Genomic DNA, 21,402 nt, shown 5'->3' with positions numbered 1-21,402 from the left:
TCCAGGATGTCTGGCTCTAGGTAAGTGATCACAGCATCGTGGTTATCTGGGTTATGAAGATCTTTTTTGTATAGTTCTTCTGTGTATTCTTGCCACCTCTACTTAATATCTTCTGCTTCTGTTAGGTCCATACCAGTTTTGTCCTTTATTGTGCTCATCTTTGGATGAAATGTCCCCGTGGTATCTCTGATTTTCTTGGAGAGATCTCTAGTCGTTCCCATTCTGTTGTTTTCCTCTTTTTCTTTGCATTGATCGCTGAGGAAGCATTTCTTAATCTCTCCTTGCTTTTCTTTGGAACTCTGCATTCAGATGCTTATGTCTTTCCTTTTCTCCTTTGTCTTTAGCTTCTCTTCTTTTCTCAGCTATTTGTAAGGCCTCCTCAGACAACCATTTTGCCTTTTGGCATTTCTTTTTCTTGGGGATGGTCTTGATCACTGCCTCCTGTACAGTGTTGCGAAACTCTGTCCATAGTCTTCAGGCACTCTCTCAGATCTAATCCCTTGAATCTATTTGTCACTTCCACTGTATAATCATAAGGGATTTGATTTAGGTCATACCTGAATGATGTAGTGGTTTTCCCTCCTTTCTTCAGTTTAAGTCTGAATTTGGCTATAAGGAGTTCATGATCTGAGCCACAGTCAGTTCCTGGTCTTCCTTTTGCTGACTGTATAGAGTCTCTTCATCTTTGGCTGCAAAGAATATAATCAGTCTGATTTCTGTATTGACCATCTGGTGATGTCCATGTATAGAGTCTTCTCTTGTGTTGTTGGAAGAGGGTGTTTGCTATGACCAGCGCATTCTCTTGGCAAAAGTCTGTTAGCCCTTGACCTGCTTCATTTTGTTCCAAGGACAAATTTGCCTGTTATTCCGGGTAGCTCTTGACTTCCTACTTTTGCATTCCAGTCCCCTATAATGAAGAGGACATCTTTTTGGGGTGTTAGTTCTAGAAGGTCTTATAGGTCTTTGTAGAACTGTTCAACCTCAGCTTCTTTACTAGTCGTCTCATAGACTTGGATTTCTTTGATATTGATTGATTTGCCTTGGAAATGAACAGAGATCCTTGTGTCGTTTTTGAGATTGCATCCAAGTACTGCATTTTGGACTCTTTTGTTGATCATAATGGCTACTCCATTTCTTCTAAAGGATTCTTGCCCACAGTAGTAGATATAATTGTCATCTGAGTTAAATTCACCCATTCCAGTCCATTTTAGTTCACTGATTCCTAAAATGTCAGTGTTCACTCTTCCCATCTCCTGTTTGACCACTTCCGATTTGCCTTGATTTATGGACCTAATATTCCAGGTTCCAATGGAGTATTGGACTTTACTTTCATCACCCGTCACATCCACAACTTAAACACACTATATTTTAATTATTGTCTCTCTTGGCTGTAAGAATAGAGGCCTGTGTCTATCAGTGCCTGGCATAGTGGAGACCCTTGATGCGTACTCTTTGTGTGACTCATGCCCCTAAAGCTCTGTCAGTCTCAAATGGCAGCTTTTACTTTGAACTTTTGGGGTAGTTTGCGCTTGTCGTATTATACCATAGGAGGAGGATTTTTTGGTACAAATTCACATGAGTGGAAAGCAATCATTACAGGTTTTGAAGTTTAACCAGTAATATAGAAGCTTGATTACTGTCATTTTTATAATTGTGAAATGTTCAACTTCTGTCCTGTAAAGACTCATATTAAATTGCAGAATACATGTTATATCTAGTGCTTTCCAGTAGAACTTTCTGAAATGATAGAAATGTCTTCTAACTGTTCTGTCCAGTACCGTAGTCACTAGCCTCTGGAACCGTTGAGCAGTTGAAATGGGGCTGTTGTGACTGAGGAATTGAATTTTAAGTTTTATTTAATTTAAATTTAAGTAGCTGCATGTGGTTAGTGACTGTTCTTTAAACAGAGCAATTATAGTACAATTTTTTAGTAACTTTTCCAGTTCTGTCTCTACTTACCATGTTCTCTTATTCATTTCAATAGTTAGTATATTTAACATATACTGACCGCTAGCCCGTACCCCTCTGCCTTTGTGTTTTCAGATCTGCTTGTAAAACACTGGACATCGGTGCTTAGTTAGTGATTGGAATTAAATGCTCTCTTCTCTTTTTCCTCTTCTGTTAAAGGATCAAGTAGATACAGCCGTACAAGAACTCCTTCAGCTGAAAGCACAGTACAAGTCTCTGGCGGGAGTAGACTATAAGCCTGTCTCTGCCACTGGGGCTGAGGAGAAAGATAAGAAAAAGAAAGAAAAAGAAAATAAATCTGAAAAGCAGAATAAGCCTCAGAAGCAAAATGACAGCCAAAAGAAAGATTCCTTTAAAACCCAAGGAAGTGGGCTGTCACCAAATGGAGCAGGGGAAGGACAAGGGCCTAAGAAGCAGACCAGGTAATAAAATGGAAACTTCAGTTGAAGTGAAACAAAGTTTTAGATGAATTCAACTTTTAATTATTGAAAAAAAACTTCTTTTTGGTTAGTTTGACTATCACATTAAATTGGAGAATGCTAAATGTATAATGTCAGCAGATCGCTTCTGTTCATTTTCTGTCCTCCACTGTCTCAAGGGCCTAAGAATATGTTACCTAAATGGTAACACATTCATTTGCTTGGTTCAAGAATCTTAGAATATAAAAAGTTCAGCGAGGTCTCACTCCTATGCTTGTTTCCCATTTTCCCAGTTCCTCCTACCACCGTAATGAACTGGTCACCACTGTTACTGTTCTTCTCTATCCATCAAGAGATTTTCATTTGCTTACACAAGTAAAAACAAATACATATATATATGTATGTATTTTGGGAAAAGACCCTGATGCTGGGAAGGATTGAAGGCAAAAGGAGAAGGGCGACAGATGAGATGGTTGGGTAATGTCACTGACTCAATGAATATGAGTTTGAGCAAGCTCCGGGAGACAGTGGAGGACAGGGAAGCCCAGTCGGTATACTGTGGTCTACGGAATTGCAGAGTTGGCTATCCGCAACTTAGTGACTGAACAGCAAAAATGTTATTTTTTTCTCTTTTTCCTCCCTTTAACACAATTGTTAACCTAACTATACATATTGTTTTGTACTTTAGCAGATTTTTCAAATGAAAATCTTTTGTGAGGACTAAATGAGAACTTCATTTGAAATAGGTTTTTTAAATGGTTGGTTAAATATGAAACAAACGTGGTTTAAAGATGACACCCGCTGTGGAATAGACAGTGTTATGATATTTCCAATCCATGTGAACAATAAGATTTCTCCATTATCCCCATCCCAAAATTAGTGTGAACTCTATGTGAGGTTTTCTCGAAGCTAAACTTAAGCTAAGCTGATGTTAGCAGCTACTACTTAGAGATACTTTGGTGTTAAGATTTTTTTAGCTGAATTTCAAATCTTGCCTCTCATCTCTCATGGCATACACAGAAGGTCTCCTTAAACAAGAGAATACAACTGTGACTTTTCTTGCGCATCGACTGGGTGATTAGAATTATAGAATAGTAGAGGTGAGAACAGAACATTTTACCTTTTACCTTCTGACTGCTTGTGAGAGGGCCAGACTTCACGTAGACATTTTGCTGAGATGTGTCAAAGTGAGAAATGGACAATTCAAATGTAAATACATTCAGCTTTTAAGCCAATAAACTAAAAAGATGGACCTTTTATAAGACATAACTATTGGGTAGACTTTCTGTGTGAATTTTTAAGACTGCAGTTTGCTGAATAATTGTCAGTGTTTCAATAAAAAGATTATTGCCTAGAATAGTTTTTTATTGTAGACCTAATTTATTTTGGAAGCATCTATTTCTGTGACTTTTATTGACTGAAGTTAAAAACTTTAGAACATGTAAGGATATATATGCACACACACATATACACATTTATGTATTGACATATGTATATACATATACCCATTGTTTTTTACTATTTACAGGTGCTTACAGTGAGACACTGATGTTACTCTAATTTATCTGGATTGAGATTGGCAGAAACTTCTTTTTATTTTTTAGTGAGAATAAATTCTGTCTTTACTACAAATTAGTAGTAATTTATAAAGAACTTACAAGGTAACTTATAAAGAACTTTGTAAAAGGAACGTCTGCATTAAAATCATAGCTTTTGGTTAGGCTTAGCTTTCCTAATTTTTGTGGACAGTATCACACTACCCTTTAAGAAATGACTTAACTACTTTCTAGGATAAAAATATAGGGATGAATACAGAAGAGATACAAACAGAGAAATAACTCATACTGAAGAAAAACAAGCCATTTTGAAGTTTCGGGGTTTATTTCTATTGAGCCTCAAAGCAGTTGCTGGATGAAGAGATTTATATTTTATTTTTTATATCTACAGGTTGGGTCTTGAGGCCAGAAAAGAAGACAGTCTTGCAGATTGGTATTCTCAAGTGAGTATGGGCTCAGTTGATTTCTTCTTTTAAATTTCTCAAAGGCTACTTACAATTAGATTCTAAAATCCAGATACAGAGTAATAATGTATAATGCCTTTAGTAATCCATAGTATAGTCATGTAGCGTGTCAGTTTTCAAAGCGTGCCCACAGAAAGTATTGAACCGAGAAGTAGATCTATGAGATAGTCATTATTTTATTTTTGTTTTGTTTTTTGGTGAGGTGAAAGTCTTAGTCCAAAGTAACAAAACAGTAAAACAGCGGAAGCAAGTTAGAATGCAAGTCTTATGACCTTAGAGCACTCTTGTTTCTTAGAAGGATCTAGAAAGATCCATCTTACATGCACATTAAGAGGATTTACCAGCAAGGAAAGCCTCCAGACTTAAAGCTTGACTGTCATGCTCTCGGCACTTACACTGTAATTTTGGTTCAATTTAGGCTTCATAGAATGTATTTTTCTTTTAAAAAGGTCATCACAAAGTCAGAAATGATTGAATACTATGATGTAAGTGGCTGCTATATCCTTCGTCCCTGGGCATATTCCATTTGGGAATCCATCAAGGACTTTTTTGATGCTGAGATCAAGAAACTCGGTGTTGAAAACTGCTATTTCCCCATGTTTGTGTCTCAAGGTGCATTAGAGAAAGAGAAGACTCATATTGCTGACTTTGCTCCTGAGGTAAATTAGCCTGCTTTATCTATTTTTGCAGTTTTCTTTTATAAAGTCAGAAGTATATTTTCAATTCACACTTGAATAGTAATTTAAAAGACAGGTTACAGCAGTCAACTTAGAGAAATGTAAAGCCATTTAAAAAAATTATATTTCTTTCATCAGTGTAAATCATGATTCTTTTTGTTACATTAATTAACTGGCTTTTACCTTTTAGTAAAAATTATAAATACAGTATAAATTATAATTTATAAATTATAACATGATTTTATATTATAAAATAAAAATTATAAAGACAGTAAATACTTTTTCTCATGGTGAACAGTAGTGGTTATTTTAACTTGCTTAATTGATATAGCAAAACTTGAAATAAAATTTGCCTACATCTGTGTTCTTTCTCTAAAGTGCTGTTTTAAAAATGTATGAAAAATGATTTTATGTTGCTAGGTTGCTTGGGTGACAAGATCTGGCAAAACAGAGTTGGCAGAACCAATTGCCATTCGTCCTACCAGTGAAACAGGTGAGGGTGGGCGTTGGAACGCAGGAGAAAAGCTCATTGAACATTAGAGACAGCTTCCAGAGTTGAGTTTCACCTTTTATTTTGTGATATTTGTAATTCCTGTTGATGATACAAAGTTTAATGAATGTGGATAAAGATGAGTGCAGATTTGAGTGGCATAGAATTTTGTTCTCTGACAGTATGCTTTGTGGAGCTCTTTGTCATCCAGATAAAATTTTTTTTTTTTAAAAAAAACACTTGTATCATCTTTCATTTCATGCTATAATTTTTCAGAACTTCCCATGGACTTTTATTCTTGGAATTGATTATAAAATTGCAAACACTAGTGTTTTATGCCCTATTGACTTGAAATTAGTCATTTTCAGGTTACATTTATATAGAGTTTTTATAGGGTAATAAGTGATTTCATTTACACCTTGTATTATTCTCACAATGGTGTAGTTAGGAAAGTAGAGACAGCTACTGTTATCTCCACTTTGCAGGTTAAAGAAAAACAAGTTCTCTGATGGGATAAATGGTTTTCCTAAAACTACACATAATAAATGGGAATACCGCTTGGAAAGTTCGAGCCTTTGGGCTTGTTAGTGTCTTCCAAAGTGGTTATCTATCTTTAGAGCTAGAGATTGTTTGCTCTTTATTTGATACTTTCAGTGATACTCTTAATAATGATGCATTATTAAAATTATGACACCAGCTTTTTTTTTTCACAAGGCAGATTGGCAAAGTTTTCTTTTTGTTTTATTAATTGTAGATAATCCTGAATAGGCTATGATAAGACAAGTGTCTTCACTTAAATTACCAGTTCATGGCAAGAGCTTTCAGACTCTGGGTAGACACAGCAGATAGATTTAATGTAAAGTTTGGTAGCTGCTGCATTTAGCAGGTTATTTAACTTCTCTAAGCTCAACTTCCACCTTTTCAGTATTGAGATGATATTTATTTCATGGGTTGAATGTGAGGATTGAACAGTGTAATGAATGCAAACAACTTAATATAGAACATAGTATATACTGTAAGATGTTCACTTAATGTCTAGAAACAAAACACTGAGAAGTTGTCAAATGTAAATCTCATTGTGAAGAACATAAAATACGGTCAAGTTTTTCCTTGACTAATCCATTTTCTGAACTACAGTACCGCTCACTCACCTGCACAGACACAGCGCTTTAGTTCCTATTATGTTGCTGGTTTATGGTACAGCCTGCAAGGGGAACGACTGACTGCCCATGCTTCCCTGTGTCTTTTCAGTAATGTATCCTGCATATGCGAAGTGGGTGCAGTCCCACAGGGACCTGCCCGTGAAGCTCAACCAGTGGTGCAACGTGGTGGTAGGTCACTCCCATCTTACAGTTCTTCATTCTTCTTCTTAGCCATTAAAAAAAACACACACAACACATGTTTTTTCTTACTTTTAGATTCAAAGGATTGGGAATATGAAAGCATTTTTGAAATATTGATATTTTGGATCACAGTTAGGATTTCTGATTGCTTACCACATAAAGTTGTCACTAAAAATTGAAAAGCTCTAACGAGCAGACCGTGTTCTTGTCTCTTCCAGCGCTGGGAGTTCAAGCACCCTCAGCCTTTCTTACGTACCCGTGAATTCCTCTGGCAGGAAGGGCACAGTGCCTTTGCTACGTTTGAAGAGGCAGCAGAAGAGGTATAAAAGTTGTGTTCCATGTTAATTCTGTTCTGATTCTTTGTCCAGACTATGCATTCCACCCCCTCCCCAAGCTGTGAGTAATGCAGTGCTATCTACATGGTAGTAATCATTCAGTAAATAAGTTGAAATTTGGTCTGACTCGAAATGACATTATAAGACAGCTTTCTGGTATAAATTGTTTTGTTCCTTAAAATTTACATATCACCTCTTAACGTTAAAAGCAGGTTAATTCAAATATGTTAATGTTAGTTGCTCAGTCATGTCTGACTCTATGCAACCCCATGGACTGTGGCTCACCAGGCTCCTCTGTCCATGTTACTCTCGTGGCAAGAATATGGGAGTGGGTTGCCTGCCATTCCCTTCTCCAGAAGAATCTTCCTGATCCAGGGACTGAACCTGGATCTTCTGCATTGCACGCAGGTTCTTTACTGTCTGAGCATGAACTTAAGGAACTGCATATTGAAATTTTATTAATAAACGTACTGCTTTAAATTTTCAGATGAAAATAGTTTTGGACTTCAATGTATAGAAGAAATTATTATAATATCATGGGTGAAATTAATTATTCTTCAGGATGTCTTCACCCAGGTTACTGTGTATCTTTTATAAGCATTCATTTTTCTCTTATATTCTAAATTTATGTATATTAAAAATTATTCTAAAACAGATAACTAATGAGAACCTACTGTATACCTCAGGGGACCTTATTCAGTGCTCTGTGGTGATCTAAATGGGAAGGAAAAAGAGGAAATAGTACAGCTGATTCTCTTTGCTGTACAATAGAAGCTAATGCAACATTGTAAAGCAATTATACTCCAATAAAAATTAATTTAGAAAAATGTTCCATTTCTTTGAGTTCTGCTTTGTCTCTCTTAATGAATTTACACTGGCTGCTTTAACCTTTCCAAGAAAAAAGATTTTTGTTGTTTGAAGTGCTTTCCCCACCACAGTTAGTTTTAAATAGTACAGTTTTTATAGATCTATAACCAATAAATATAGCATAAATTTGAACACTTTTACATTTAACATGTTACAGGTTTTGCAGATACTTGACTTATATGCTCGGGTATATGAAGAACTCCTGGCAATTCCTGTTGTAAAGGGAAGAAAGACTGAAAAGGAGAAATTTGCAGGAGGAGATTACACCACTACAGTGGAAGCATTTATATCTGCCAGTGGAAGAGCTATCCAGGTATCAGTCTGCCACAGAGGATTCCTAGGGGACTGAAAGCATAGCCATGGCCAATCTGAGAAGTTTCTTCTGCCATCAGAGAAGTAGACTCTTAAAAAAATATATAAATATCACATGCTTCTAGGTTGTGTTATAATTTCAGGCCAATCTGTCCCATTCCCCCCGAATCTCCGATGTCAGTTAAGTCAAGCTTGTATTCTGAATTACCAGAGCATGGATATATTTTTTTAAACCTTTGTAATTAAAGTTACGCCTATGAAAGGGTCTGCCTTACAGCAGAAGAGGTATAATAGTTGTCTTCTGTATTAATTCTGATAGAATTTTTTTTAACTAATCTTAGTCTTTTTTGTATCAGTTATGCTTTAAAAACTCATTTAACATAAAAAGGGAAGATAAAGCAGATCTAGTGCCATGCTAAGGTGTGTGGTCTTAACAGTAGTTATTTTCAAAGGCAAAATGGGTTGTTAAAAGATGTGTTTCTCTCTTTTAGGGAGCAACATCACATCATTTAGGACAGAATTTCTCTAAAATGTTTGAAATCGTTTTTGAAGATCCAAAGACAGCAGGAGAGAAGCAGTTTGCCTATCAGAACTCGTGGGGCCTGACAACTCGAACTATTGGTGTGATGACCATGGTTCATGGGGACAACGTGGGCTTAGTGTTACCGCCCCGTGTCGCCTGTGTTCAGGTAAGCAAAGTATTCCTGGTCATCATTTCTTTTATAAAATTCAAGCCATATTTAGTGAAGAAAATTTAAAAGTGTGCTTTTCTGGATGTCATTCAGGTAGGTTTTGCTGATATGGAAACAACACAGAATACAGTCTCGATTTCAGTGTTGTGTAACTATGTGTATTATTCATGTTACTGTTTTCTACCCTTTAAAATTTTCTACCTACTTTATAAAACTTCTAGAAATTATTTTTTGAAATGATTTATAATAGGTTAAATGAGAAACAAAAATGCATTCATCATGGACAAACAATATGCAGCTCATTGCTAGATATTCTGTGTAGACCACAGAAGTTGACTGCTGTGAAGATTTATGGCCACTAGGAGGTTTTGATTTGTGAGTGCTAGGTGGTGATTGTGAATTCATTACTTTTGTATGATGCTGCTTTGTACAAATTTGTAATATCACGCTGGATTCTAGGTGGTGGTTATTCCCTGTGGCATCACAAATGCACTTTCTGAAGAAGACAGAGATGCTCTACTTGCAAAATGCAGTGATTATCAAAGGCGGTTACTCAGTGTCAATATTCGAGTTCGAGTTGATTTGCGAGATAATTACTCACCAGGTTGGAAATTCAATCACTGGGAACTCAAGGTAAAGTCTTCCGTTGCATATTTTACTCCCACTCTCCCAATTTGGAATTTTATTGTTTGAATAAAAATGATCTTGAAGACCTTGTTTATGGTTAACAAACCCCCTATGGTTGTTACTAAAACGTTTATATCAAGGATTCATAAAATAAGTTATTTCAATAGTAAGACTATCAGAATCATGGTGCATGGACATCAACTGTTAATAGCTGTCATTGGTGCAGCTAATCAGAGAGTAATTTCACACCACAGTTTAACAGTGTTGTGTTCATTCTTACTTTGTATATTCAAGTCTAGTCTAAATTCTGGTTTAATGTTTTTGATTTAACTTTTATTGCACAGTCATTAATAGGTGATCTGTGTTCTTTATTCCATTTTTCAGACTTCTGAGATTTAACTTTTTCTTAATGATGAAACAGGAAATCTTGTTAGAACTAGCAGTTAGGAGTCAAGAATTTATAAACTCATATTACAGGCAGTGGATGGGAAGAGGTAGTGAAGTTGCAGGTTCAAGCTTTCAAATATGCAGTCTTAGCCATACTGGGATTATTCAGTATTAATGCATGTTGGGTTCCCAAAGTTGCTCATCTTTATCTCTTTATTTGTCTTAAATGGCCCCTCAGATAAATCTCTGCTGAAGGATAGTAGTTACATTGATGCTGCTTTCCTTTTGTGATATACTTTTTCCTTTACATACTCTCCTACCTTTAATAAAGACTTTAAAGTTGTGTAAATTTCCCTTTAATTGCAGTCTTTTTTTACTTACGTGGAAATAGCAAGTGTGTGATTTCAGTAATACCTTCTCTAAACCCATTTGTACTTGCCCAAGGTACCAAAAAGAAACTTATCCCTTGCTACTAACTGGACTGAAAGGTAAAAAAATAGTCCTCCACGCCTGTGGGCCTCTCCTTTGCCTTCCTCTGGTCTGTCCCAGCCCTCCCTTGCCCAGGATAGGATGGAGTCCTAGTGCATTTTTATTGTCATGTCTTTTTAGTTTCTTTTAATCAGGAGTAGTTCCTCAGCCTTCCGTTGTCATCCATGGTATTTACATTTTTGTAAATATAGGTCAGTTATTTTATAGAACGTTCTTCTGTTTTGATGATTACTCATTAATTTTTGCCTTCTCCAGTAACTTTTCTTCTCTCTTCCTGCTGAGGGTAGTCTCCCACTTTTGATTTTTTGATTTTCTGCACTGATTTTTATTATTTGTATGCATGCCTTAATTACCCTGCAAAACATGAAGCTTCTTCAGGACAGGATCTCTTTCTTATTCATCTTTTAAAATATCATTGCACTTAACACTGTTTCTTAACGCATGTATCAGTTCAGTTCAGTTCAGTCTCTCAATCGTGTCTGACTCTTTGCAACCCCATGAGCTGCAGCATGCCAGGCCTCCCTGTCCAGCACCAACTCCCAGAGTCCACCCAAACTCATATGCATTGAGTCGGTGATGCCATCCAACCATCTCATCCTCTGTCGTCCCCTTCTCCTCCTGCCCTCAATGTTTCCCAGCATCAGGGTCTTTTCAAATGAGTTAGCTCTTCACATCAGGTGGCCAAAGTATTGGAGTTTCAGCTTCAACATCAGACCCTCCAATGAACACCCAGGACTGATCTCCTTTAGGATGGACTGGTTGGATCTTCTTGCAGTCCAAGGGACTCTCAAGAGTCTTCTCCAACACCACAGTTCAAAAGCATTAATTCTTCGGTGCTGGACTTTCTTTATAGTCCAACTCTCACATCCATACATGACCACTGGAAAAACCATAGCCTTGACTAGACAGACCTTTGTCGGCAAAGTAATGTCTCTGCTTTTTAATATGCTGTCTAGGTTGGTCATAACTTTCCTTCCAAGGAGTAAGCGTCTTTTAATTTCATGGCTGCAGTCACCATCTGCAGTGATTTTGGAGCCCCCCAAAATAAAGTCTCTCACTGTTTCCATTGTTTGCCCATCTATTTGCCATGAGGTGATGGAATCAGATGCCATAATCTTAGTTTTCTGAATGTTGAGCTTTAAGCCAGCTGTTCATGGGGTTCTCAAGTCAAGAATACTGAAGTGGTTTGCCATTCCCTTCTCCAGTGGACCGCATTCTGTGAGACCTCTCCCCTATGACCCGTCCGTCTTGGGTGGCCCCACACGGCATGGCCTAGTTTCACTGAGTTAGACAAGGCTGCAGTCCATGCATGTATACATTCATCCAATGTATACATTGGATGAATAAAGGGAAACAATAAAATAATGTGAAAGTATACAGTATTTTGTTCCAGAGAATTGTTATTTTGTAAAGTAAGTCTTCTCTAGGGGGTAAATCTTTTTTTTCTAGAGTAAAATTTACATTTTTTCGTTTGGCTTTGGTTTGGGGAACGACTGATCAGCTGAACTGTGTAGACAGGCTCCTAATTTAAATTCAAAACAATTATAGAGGATCATTCACTCAAAAAAGGAAAATGTGTTAAAGTTTTATTTGTTAGGAAGTTTCTAGCCCCTAAAAGTGGGCTCTCTCTCAAGCCTTAATCCACTCAGAGCAAAGTCATTATGTGGATTCACAAGGATTGAACATCCACAAGGCTTAAACTTGCATATGCTCCTTAAGCTCCTTTGTAAAAACCCTGGGCTCCTAGGGAGTGGTTCTTTAGTCCCAGGACCAGCAGCTCAGCATCACGGGAGAACTTGGTGAAAGTGAAGGGAGAAGTCACTCAGGCATGTCCGACTCTTTGTGCTCCCATGGATTGTAGCCCGCCAGGTTCCTCTGTCCATGGAATTCTCCAGGCAAGAATAGTGGAGTGGGTAGCCAGTTCCCTTCTCCAGGGGATCTTCCCAACCCAGGGATAGAACCCACGTCTCCCACATTGCAGGTGGATTCTTTATCATCTTAGAACTTGATAGGATTACAAATTCTCGGGCCACATCCCTGGACCTACTGAGATCAGAAACTCAGGTGGCGGAGCCCAGCAGTATGTACTTTGACAAGTCCTTCAGTAATTCTGATGCTCAAGGTAGAGCAGCCAGAGCCAGGGCCTTCCCACCAAAGCACACCATGTGCCATGAATGAGTCCAGGATGTGCCAAGGAGCCCACTGTGTTTACCCCCGTGTGCCATGCAAGTGTGATTTTCCATGTGTGCTGTTATGTGAGAGAAGTTAGGAGCACCGAGCTGGACAGCTGTCCTCCTGTTTCCCTATTAAACTCTTTCCCAGCTCAGAGCCACTTGGGCAGTAGCTTCATCCTTAGGTTTATGCCTTCTCATTGGAATAGGTTTTTGAAGTATATCAGGAATATTACCTTCTCTTTAAAGTGGTTTGCATCTGTCTTTGTGTTTCGGATATTTTTGATTTATAGTAGGTAAAGCCATGACATCAGTCTGTTTATTCAATTGGAGATGTGCATGTGTCATTTTTCACTGCTTTTTTGTTTTCTAGGGAGTCCCGATTAGACTTGAAGTTGGGCCACGTGATATGAAGAACTGTCAGTTTGTAGCTGTCAGACGAGACACTGGAGAAAAGCTGACAATTGCTGAAAATGAGGCTGAGACGAAGCTTCATGCTATTTTGGAAGACATTCACATTAACCTCTTCACCCGGTCAGTTCCTTAGAGTTGCTTGTGCCTCCCGTCTTCTCATTGTGCTCAGCCTTTGAGATCTCTACCAAGGAATCCGTGATTGCCCCCATGGGAAGTCATCTTTCCCTCCAAACTCCCATGGTTCTTAATTGGCCTTTCTCTTTGGTTTTTTGACTCATATTGTGGTTATTTTCTATATGCTTTCTGCTCCCTGTTGGGTTTGGAGTGATGGACTGTCTGTCCCTTTGACTGATTTGGGTTCATTTTAGGTCCAAGCTTTTATGATACATCAGATTTGAGGTGCAGAAGCACTGATTCTCAGTTGTTGGGTACACATTAGCAGCACCTGGGGAGCTTTTCAAACTACCTGTGCCTGGGACCCTCCCCGAGAGGTGTTAATTTAATTGGCCTAGGGGGCCTGGCGGAGAAGGCAATGGCACCCCACTCCAGTACTCTCCCTAGAAAACAAAAAAGCAGTGAAAAACTGGAGCCTGGTAGGCTGCAATTCATGGGGTCGCTAAGAGTCGGACACGACTGAGCAACTTCACTCTCACGTTTCACTTTCCTCCATTGGAGAAGGAAATGGCAACCCACTCCAGTATTCTTGCCTGGAGAATCCCAGGGATGAGGGAGCCTGGTGGGTTGCTGTCTGTGGGGTTGCACAGAGTTGGACACAACTGAAGTGACTTAGGAGCAGCAGCAGAGGGCCTGGCACCTTGAGTAGTAATCGCCCTCTGGTGGTGATAATATGTCACCAAGGCTAAGAACCTCCTGAAGGGGTTGGGTGATGGAAAGGCTTGAGGCTGCCCTGACCTCTGGAGAGGGGACTTTTAGAATCACAGATCTCAAGGCAGAGGCACTAGAAGATGAGGGGCCTATGTGTGGCACCTTATTTTCTTTCCTGTCCACCTGAAGCAGAGAGGAAGACCTGTGGCCACTGGGGATAGAGGCTCAGTTTGGGGTGGGGGGCCTTGCCTGCACCTTCCTCGTTTACCCTCTAATACCTGTGTCCGATTCATGTTCATCTTCAGTAAATCTTGCACATAAGGAGTGAATCCGTTTTGTCCTTGGCTTTGGTGCGTTTATGTGATGGTAGGCAAGTGAACTTGCTTTTGTTGGCTGGCTTGCCTTAAAATGCAAGTGATAATAACGTCTCTTGAGGTTGACTTTCGTGGATTTATTTGGCCAACAAATGCATAATTCATATGAAGTTCATCTGAACTCAGAACAGGAGATACTGTCAGAGACACAAGATTAGAAAGCTGCCTGTCCTCGTTGCTGTCACCTGAATAGTGCTCTCAGCGCAATGATTCTTCTCCAGAGATTCTCTTCAGAGTCACCTGGGAGCTTTGGGAACAGAAAAATACTTGGACCTTATACCTGGAGACTCTTATTCATAGTTTATTAAGATAGATTCTGCTCATCTGTATTGTTAACATGCTCTGTGTGATCCAGATGTACATCCCTGGTTGGAAAAGACACTGCTTTAATGGCTAAAAAACAGGACTTTTTTATTGACATTTTAAAAATTTTTAATTAGAGGCTAATTACTTTATAATATTGTGGTGGGTTTTACCATACATTCACATGAATCTGCCACGGGTATACATGTGTCCCCCATCCTGAACCCCCCTCCACCTCCCTCCTCATCCCATCCCTCAGAGTCATCCCAGTGCACCACCCCTGAGCACCCTGTCTCATGCATCAAACCTGGACTGGTGATCTGTTTCACATATGATAATATACATGTTTCAGTGCTATTCTCTCAAATCATCGCACCCTCACCTTCCCCCACAGAGTCCAAAAGTCTGTTCTTTACATCTGTGTATTGACATTTTAATTCAGTAAATTTATTAATGTAAGTTGCTTACATTAATAGTGTATTTTTTTTCCTTCCTTAAGGCTTCAGCCTTGGAAGTGGCATATTCCTTTCTGTATCTCATTGGCTGTAACTTAGTCACTTGGGCCCACCCACCTCACTGCAAAAAAGTCAGAAGAAAGGGAAACAGATTTGGTGGACAGTGAATAGTCATGGTCAGGGTTCCCACAGTCTAGCCCTGAGGTTCAGAAAAGAAACATATGCCTTCTCTTCATTGGTCCCCACCCGTGAGTGCTCCTCGTGTGATGTGTGACTGTGAGTGTGGAAGAGAATAATATTTATTTCATTTCTGGAAGCTGAGGTTCTTACAGAAGACTTACAGAGTATGTGAAAATAGCTTGAATAATATATATTTATGTGTTTTTCCTTTTTTAAACATTTTCATGCCTTTGTGTTTGATTCTCACAACAATTTGATATGGTGGTTAGATGAGTATTTTTCCAATTTTGTATAAGGGAAAACTAAGACCAGAGAAGTTTAAATAATAACCTAGACTCTGGTAGGTAATAAGTGGTAAAGCCAGGAGTTAGAATATTGATCAGTAGATATTTAATGACTATGACAAAAGTAATTGTTATCTGCATGTGCTTGGCAAATTTTTTAATGTTTCCAGTAATGCAGTGATGAGCTAACTAATAGCTAGTGATGAAGTTCACTGACTGTCACTGCTGGAGACAAAGTTGAGGTTCATGTTGAATTCGTCTCAATTCTAAGTTGTTATTCTTTCATTAAATTATGCCATTAAAAAAACTGTCGTATTAGTAAGAAAAAATATGTATTCACTTCTAATTCTGGGTAGCCTGTGGCTCAGTGGTAAAGAATCTGCCTGACAGTGCAGGAAACACAGGAGATGCGGGTTTGATCCCTGGGTCGGGAAGATCCCCTGGAGGAGGAAATGGCAACCCACTCCAGTATTCTTGCCTGGAAAATCCCATGGCCAGAGGAGCCTGGCAGGCTACCATCCATGGGGTTGCAGAGAGTGGGACACAACTGAACTAACATGTGCTTTAGTTTATTAGTAAGAAAAAATATGTATTCTAATTACTTGATAGGGCTTCTGAAGACCTTAAGACTCATATGGTTGTGGCTAATACAATGGAGGACTTCCAGAAGGAGCTTGATTCTGGGAAGGTAAGAGAATTCTGAAAATCTTTTAATATAAACGTATTTCAGTGAGTGGTATTTTAAGACCATTAAATTTATGTATCATGTTAATCCCTTTTCCAAAGCCTGTCACATAAAAGGTTTATATATTATTCAGCCTTTGGTTTCCATTGACTTTGCTACAGCAGTAAAATATTCTGTTATTTTTGGATAACACTGTGAACTGATTTTATAACAGCTTTCTCTCATGTTCATTAGGCTCACTGAATGAGTTTCATTCTGTATGATCCCTAATATTTTCATTATTGAAAAATTTCATTTTGTTTTCTCAGCTTAAGTTCCTAAAGTAAACATTGTTTTAGTTTTAGAAATCTAATGGGCAGATTCCTAAAATAAGGAATGCTTGTTTCTGATCTCTCACTGTTTGTACTTACCCAGATCTTAATTGATTGATCTTTCTGAATAATGAGTGAAAAATATCACTCATTTCTAAGCCTGTTTTTGAGAACGAGTGGGTACTACTGGATTCCATAAAACTGCACGGGTTTTCCTAATGGCTCTTTAAGGTTTTATCAGTTTTGTGTGCTCTGTATATGCACATGTTCCCAGCCAAAACTTAATTTTCATAAAGAAGAGGTTTCAGTTTGTAAAATTATTAATTACTGGAATGAATCACGTATGAACTTTAGTATTCTGGTATACATGTTTACTTATACAGCCTGTTCTGTGTCCCCAGATTATAAATGAGAAAGCCACAGGCCAGAGTCTAAATGAATTACCCCAAGCCATACAACAGCAGGCCTAGTATTAGAATTAATACTAATTAGGGTCTCTCTTCTGATTCAGCTTAATGTACTTTTTCTCTGTATGTTTTTAAAAAATTCATCCTGAGTGTATAAGACAAGATTTTAGTTGGTTGTGATCATTGACCTCTTAATATGTCTGTCAGTTTACTAATCTGAAAAATAAGTACAAAATTGTATCAAAATCCCCTTCTGATCTATAATTCTATAGTATTTAGCCTTCTATTATTCTTGGTTTTTTGCCTTAGTAATCTTCCACCTTTCTGATTTCCATCGTTTGTCACTTGACTTCAAACATATTTCAGATTTCTATTTCTTCTAGCCTTTTTGCCTGAGAATGGACACTGTGTATATTTTTTCTTCCACTGTGATTTATTTACATTTTCATAATTTTTTTGTTCCATAAAGTATTGAATTTTATGATTTCCTTTATTATAGAAATATGGTAGTCATTCTTACAGTAAAGTCTATTAAAGACATTGCATAAGAGTTAATAAATCAATAGAGTAACTTATCAGTTAATCCATTGCTTTCAAAGAAATGAATCTCAGCAGATATTAGTGGAATCATATTCTAATATTAGATAAGCTGTTGGAGACATTTCAACATCTGTCCTGAACCAGAATACAGTATTTTGGTTGTATGTCCAAAGATCACAGAGAGACCAAAACAACTGTTGTTTCTTGTATTCAGTAGTCAGTTTCATCTCCCATCTCACCTCTTGTTGGTCAGCTTAGCTATGTTGACTGACTGTCAAGCAAGTTTTGAAGCTATGGTAAATAAAATTGGATTTACTGGGAGGGGAGAAGGAGGAAGGGATCTTTGGAACTTGAATGTAAGTGAGAGTTTGATTTTCTACCCTTCCTTGTTGGTATAAATGAAAAAAATTTTTTTTTATATATCTGATTTGTAGGACTTGATTTTAGTAAATTTTTCCAAGGAGGTGGTCTTCATTGAATGAAAAATAGATGTCATTTATATGTAACATATACTTGTTACCGTTGACATAAATATATCTTTAATTTGTTGATCATTATTTCTATTATTACATTACTATTTCTCATCAGTAACATTTCTGCTGAAGAGTTCAAGAAATTATATATTGCAAAAGATTTTGTCTTTTTAAAATATAGATGTAGAAAAAATGAAAGATAAAAAGGTAAAAACCTTTCTATGGCTGAATGAATCACCTAAAAATGTGTATTCTCCTTTCACATTAATGAATTATGTGCATAAATAATAAGAAATTTCAGATCTTATCAAAAGCTTTGAGGCTAAAAAGAATTGAATCTTTTGGTTTTTGTTTCTCACAAAAGTATCATTTATGAGTCCAAATACATCTAATAACAACTTTGGTTGAATTTGTTTACATGCTTTACCATTTTAAATTAAAAAATTTTTTTTAGAAATACCTTTCCAAGTCTTAGTGATTTTTTTTCTTAGTGCAAAGAAATAAGATTACTGTAAAATTTGTTAATATTATAAAAAAATATAGCTTTGTGTTGTACATTAACAAAAATAAAATTTCTAAGAAACTAAATTTAAATTTATTGCAGTTTTTGTAATTGGGTTAGTATTTATATCATAGCATAATTAGAGACTGATTAAGGTTTTCCCCCTACTCTGTCTTCTAGAATAAATTTTAAATAATACTTTTAAGAATGTTCCGTTTTTTCATGCTTTTTGTTTGTATAAATGCTAATGATTTAGTAAGTTTCAATACAGGGAATTAACTTTGTTAGTTCAGCTCTTATGTCTGTAGGTTTGTTTTTTCTTCTGTTTTCATTGCAGAGTTTCTACATTTAGATTTTACATTAATTATTTATATATCCAATAATTAATTTTATATTGTTTGTATATAAAATTAAAATTATATACTTAATTATATGAACTTCCTTGGTGGCTCAGGCAGTAAAGAATCTGCCTGCAATGCAGAAGACCTGGTTTCCATCCCTGGGTCAGGAAGATCCCCTGGAGAAAATGGCTACCCACTCCAGTATTCTTGCCTGGAGAATCCCATAGACAGAGGAGCCTGGTGGGCTGCAATCCATGGGGTCACAAAGAGTTGCACAGGACTGAGCAACTCACACTTTGTTTCACTGAAAATCAGTTTACTATTTGTCTTCTCCATCCTCCTGATAACCTTGGAGCCAGGTAGAGCAGGCGGCAGTGCAGATTTGAAATGAGGATGCTTTGAAATTCACTTTTTGTTCCTTCTCTTCAGCACTATGTTGCAGCCAGTTTATTTGGTCATTTAAGTGTATTACAAAGATGTCTTTGTTATGGGCCGATGTTACATAAAGTGTGGGTTTGGGATAGTGGAAAATATTGCTTTCCTATCTCGGGCATCTCTGAGCAAAGTTCTTAGCAGGTTTGCAAGGTGTCATGGCCTGAAAAGAGCTGGGAGGCCTGTCCTTTTTGCTTGCAGGTTTAATGCAAAACTCAAATGTTCCGTTTATAGAATGGAAGGAGTTGTAAATACTGAACATTTTTTTTCTTGTTAGATTGCTCAGATTCCATTCTGTGGGGAAATTGACTGTGAAGATTGGATCAAAAAGACCACTGCCAGGTAAGATAATTATGTTTAACAGATAAAACCTATGAGGTATTGCAATGAAAAAGAATAGAAATGCATGGTATAAACGAATGGATTTTTTATTTGTTTTTGATTCAGGGATCAAGATCTTGAGCCCGGTGCTCCTTCAATGGGAGCTAAAAGCCTGTGCATCCCCTTCAAACCACTCTGCGAGCTGCCGCCGGGAGCCAAGTGCGTGTGTGGAAAGAACCCTGCCAAGTACTACACCTTGTTCGGTCGTAGTTACTGAGGCATACAACAAAACCCCAGCTTCGACCCTCCTCACTTTTTAAAAAAAGAACTGATACTAATCTTCCCAGATAGAGACAGTTTTATGATTTTTTTAAAAATAGAAGTTCTAAAAGGAAGTCACATGAGACAAATACCTATTCTTATGCCTAAATCAACAGTGGAAAAAAAACTTTTCTGTAACCAGCCCCAGTAATAAATATCATGAACTAATACTGTTTCATGTATTCATTTGTTTCTGAAATACTTTAATTCTATGCCACAGTTATTCTAACCGTTCTGCTCCATGTAGCCCTCTTGTTTCAGGCCTTGCACCACCAATTTCCCATTTCTTCCGTGTTGGAGTGCTTCCTTTTCGTAACTCCTTGGAATATTAAAATTGCCTTTAAGCTTTCTGTTTAAAAAGTAAAATACAACCACAGATGTCCCAAAAGAGATTTCTCTTGAAATCTGTTGGAATTTCTTCCTGATTACTGTGGGGTCTTTAAAACACCACTCATGATTTACTAGAGTGGTAAGCCCTCCTCACCTCTACTTCCAACTTTGTGCTTTTACTCACTCACCCTGCTTCTGCGCCTGCCCACCCCCCTCCCCACCCCGCACACTTCTGTTCTCACAGAGGTCACACTGCCACTTCTGCCCAAGCTGACTTCTTAGTTCCTTGTCTTACCACATCTCACTGCTTTAACTCTGCTGCTAGAAAACGTTGCTCTTTTTTTTCCCCCCACTAAAATCACTCTCACAATTTGCCTTTTTGCTTTTGGCTCTTCTTTCTTTTCTTTTAAAAATGTATTTTATTATTCTTTGGTTGTGCTGGGTCTTCGTTGCTGCGCTCAGGCTTTCGTTGCAGTGAGCGGAGGCTGTTCTTTGTTGCATTGCTCAGGCTGCTTGTTGCAGGGGCTATTCTTGTTGTGCAGCCTGGGCTTTAGTAGTTGTGCGTGGCTCTACGGTGTGCAGGTTTCAGTAGTTGCATCACACAGGCTCAGTAGTAGTGTCTCATGGGCTGTAGAGCAACTGGCTCAGAAGTTGTGGTGCCCTGACTTAGTTGCCCTGCAGCATATGGGACATTCCCAAACCAGGGATAGAACCCATCCGTGTCCCCTGCATTGGCAGGCAGATTCCTATCCACTGTGCCACCAGGGAAGTCCGTGTTTTTCTTAGTCATGTGTCTTCCACTGGCTTCCTTTCCTTGGCCTGCTTGGTAAGACATCGGTGTGCTGTGTCCATACTTGGCCCTCTTATTCTTTTAAGAATTATTTTTTTTTAATGTAACATTTTTAGTCTTTACTGAACTTGTGGACCATTTTTAGTCTCTGCTGAACTTGTTAAAATATTGTTTCTGTTTTGTGTTTTGGTTTTTTGGCTGAGAGGCATGTGGGATCTTCGCTCCCCTACCAGGGATCTGTCCTGTATCCCCTGCTTTGGAAGGCGGAGTCTTAACCACTGGATTGCTAGGGAAGTCCCTGGTTACTCTCCTGTTCT

General features: G+C 37.9%; 1 protein-coding gene across 2 annotated transcripts in view; it reads left to right on the top strand.

Moving 5' to 3' along the window:
• Positions 1 to 20,133, top strand: part of EPRS (glutamyl-prolyl-tRNA synthetase) — a 64,654-nt gene extending 44,521 nt beyond the window's left edge. For both annotated transcript variants that reach the window (XM_027564464.1, XM_027564463.1), the window contains 13 exons: positions 2,128 to 2,390; positions 4,335 to 4,386; positions 4,857 to 5,066; positions 5,505 to 5,577; positions 6,826 to 6,905; positions 7,136 to 7,237; positions 8,277 to 8,432; positions 8,923 to 9,120; positions 9,583 to 9,756; positions 13,171 to 13,331; positions 16,242 to 16,320; positions 19,601 to 19,665; positions 19,771 to 20,133. In XM_027564464.1, coding sequence (XP_027420265.1) covers positions 2,128 to 2,390; positions 4,335 to 4,386; positions 4,857 to 5,066; positions 5,505 to 5,577; positions 6,826 to 6,905; positions 7,136 to 7,237; positions 8,277 to 8,432; positions 8,923 to 9,120; positions 9,583 to 9,756; positions 13,171 to 13,331; positions 16,242 to 16,320; positions 19,601 to 19,665; positions 19,771 to 19,921 — 1,764 coding nt within the window. In that variant the 3' untranslated portion in view covers positions 19,922 to 20,133. The remainder of the gene's footprint in view (positions 1 to 2,127; positions 2,391 to 4,334; positions 4,387 to 4,856; positions 5,067 to 5,504; positions 5,578 to 6,825; positions 6,906 to 7,135; positions 7,238 to 8,276; positions 8,433 to 8,922; positions 9,121 to 9,582; positions 9,757 to 13,170; positions 13,332 to 16,241; positions 16,321 to 19,600; positions 19,666 to 19,770) is intronic.
• Positions 20,134 to 21,402: the final 1,269 nt, after the last annotated feature.

This window comes from Bos indicus x Bos taurus, chromosome 16 (assembly GCF_003369695.1).
Source record: "Bos indicus x Bos taurus breed Angus x Brahman F1 hybrid chromosome 16, Bos_hybrid_MaternalHap_v2.0, whole genome shotgun sequence".
NCBI lineage: Eukaryota > Metazoa > Chordata > Mammalia > Artiodactyla > Bovidae > Bos > Bos indicus x Bos taurus.
The sequence above is the reverse complement of the archived record's forward strand: the minus strand, read 5'-3'. Positions and strand labels throughout refer to the sequence as shown.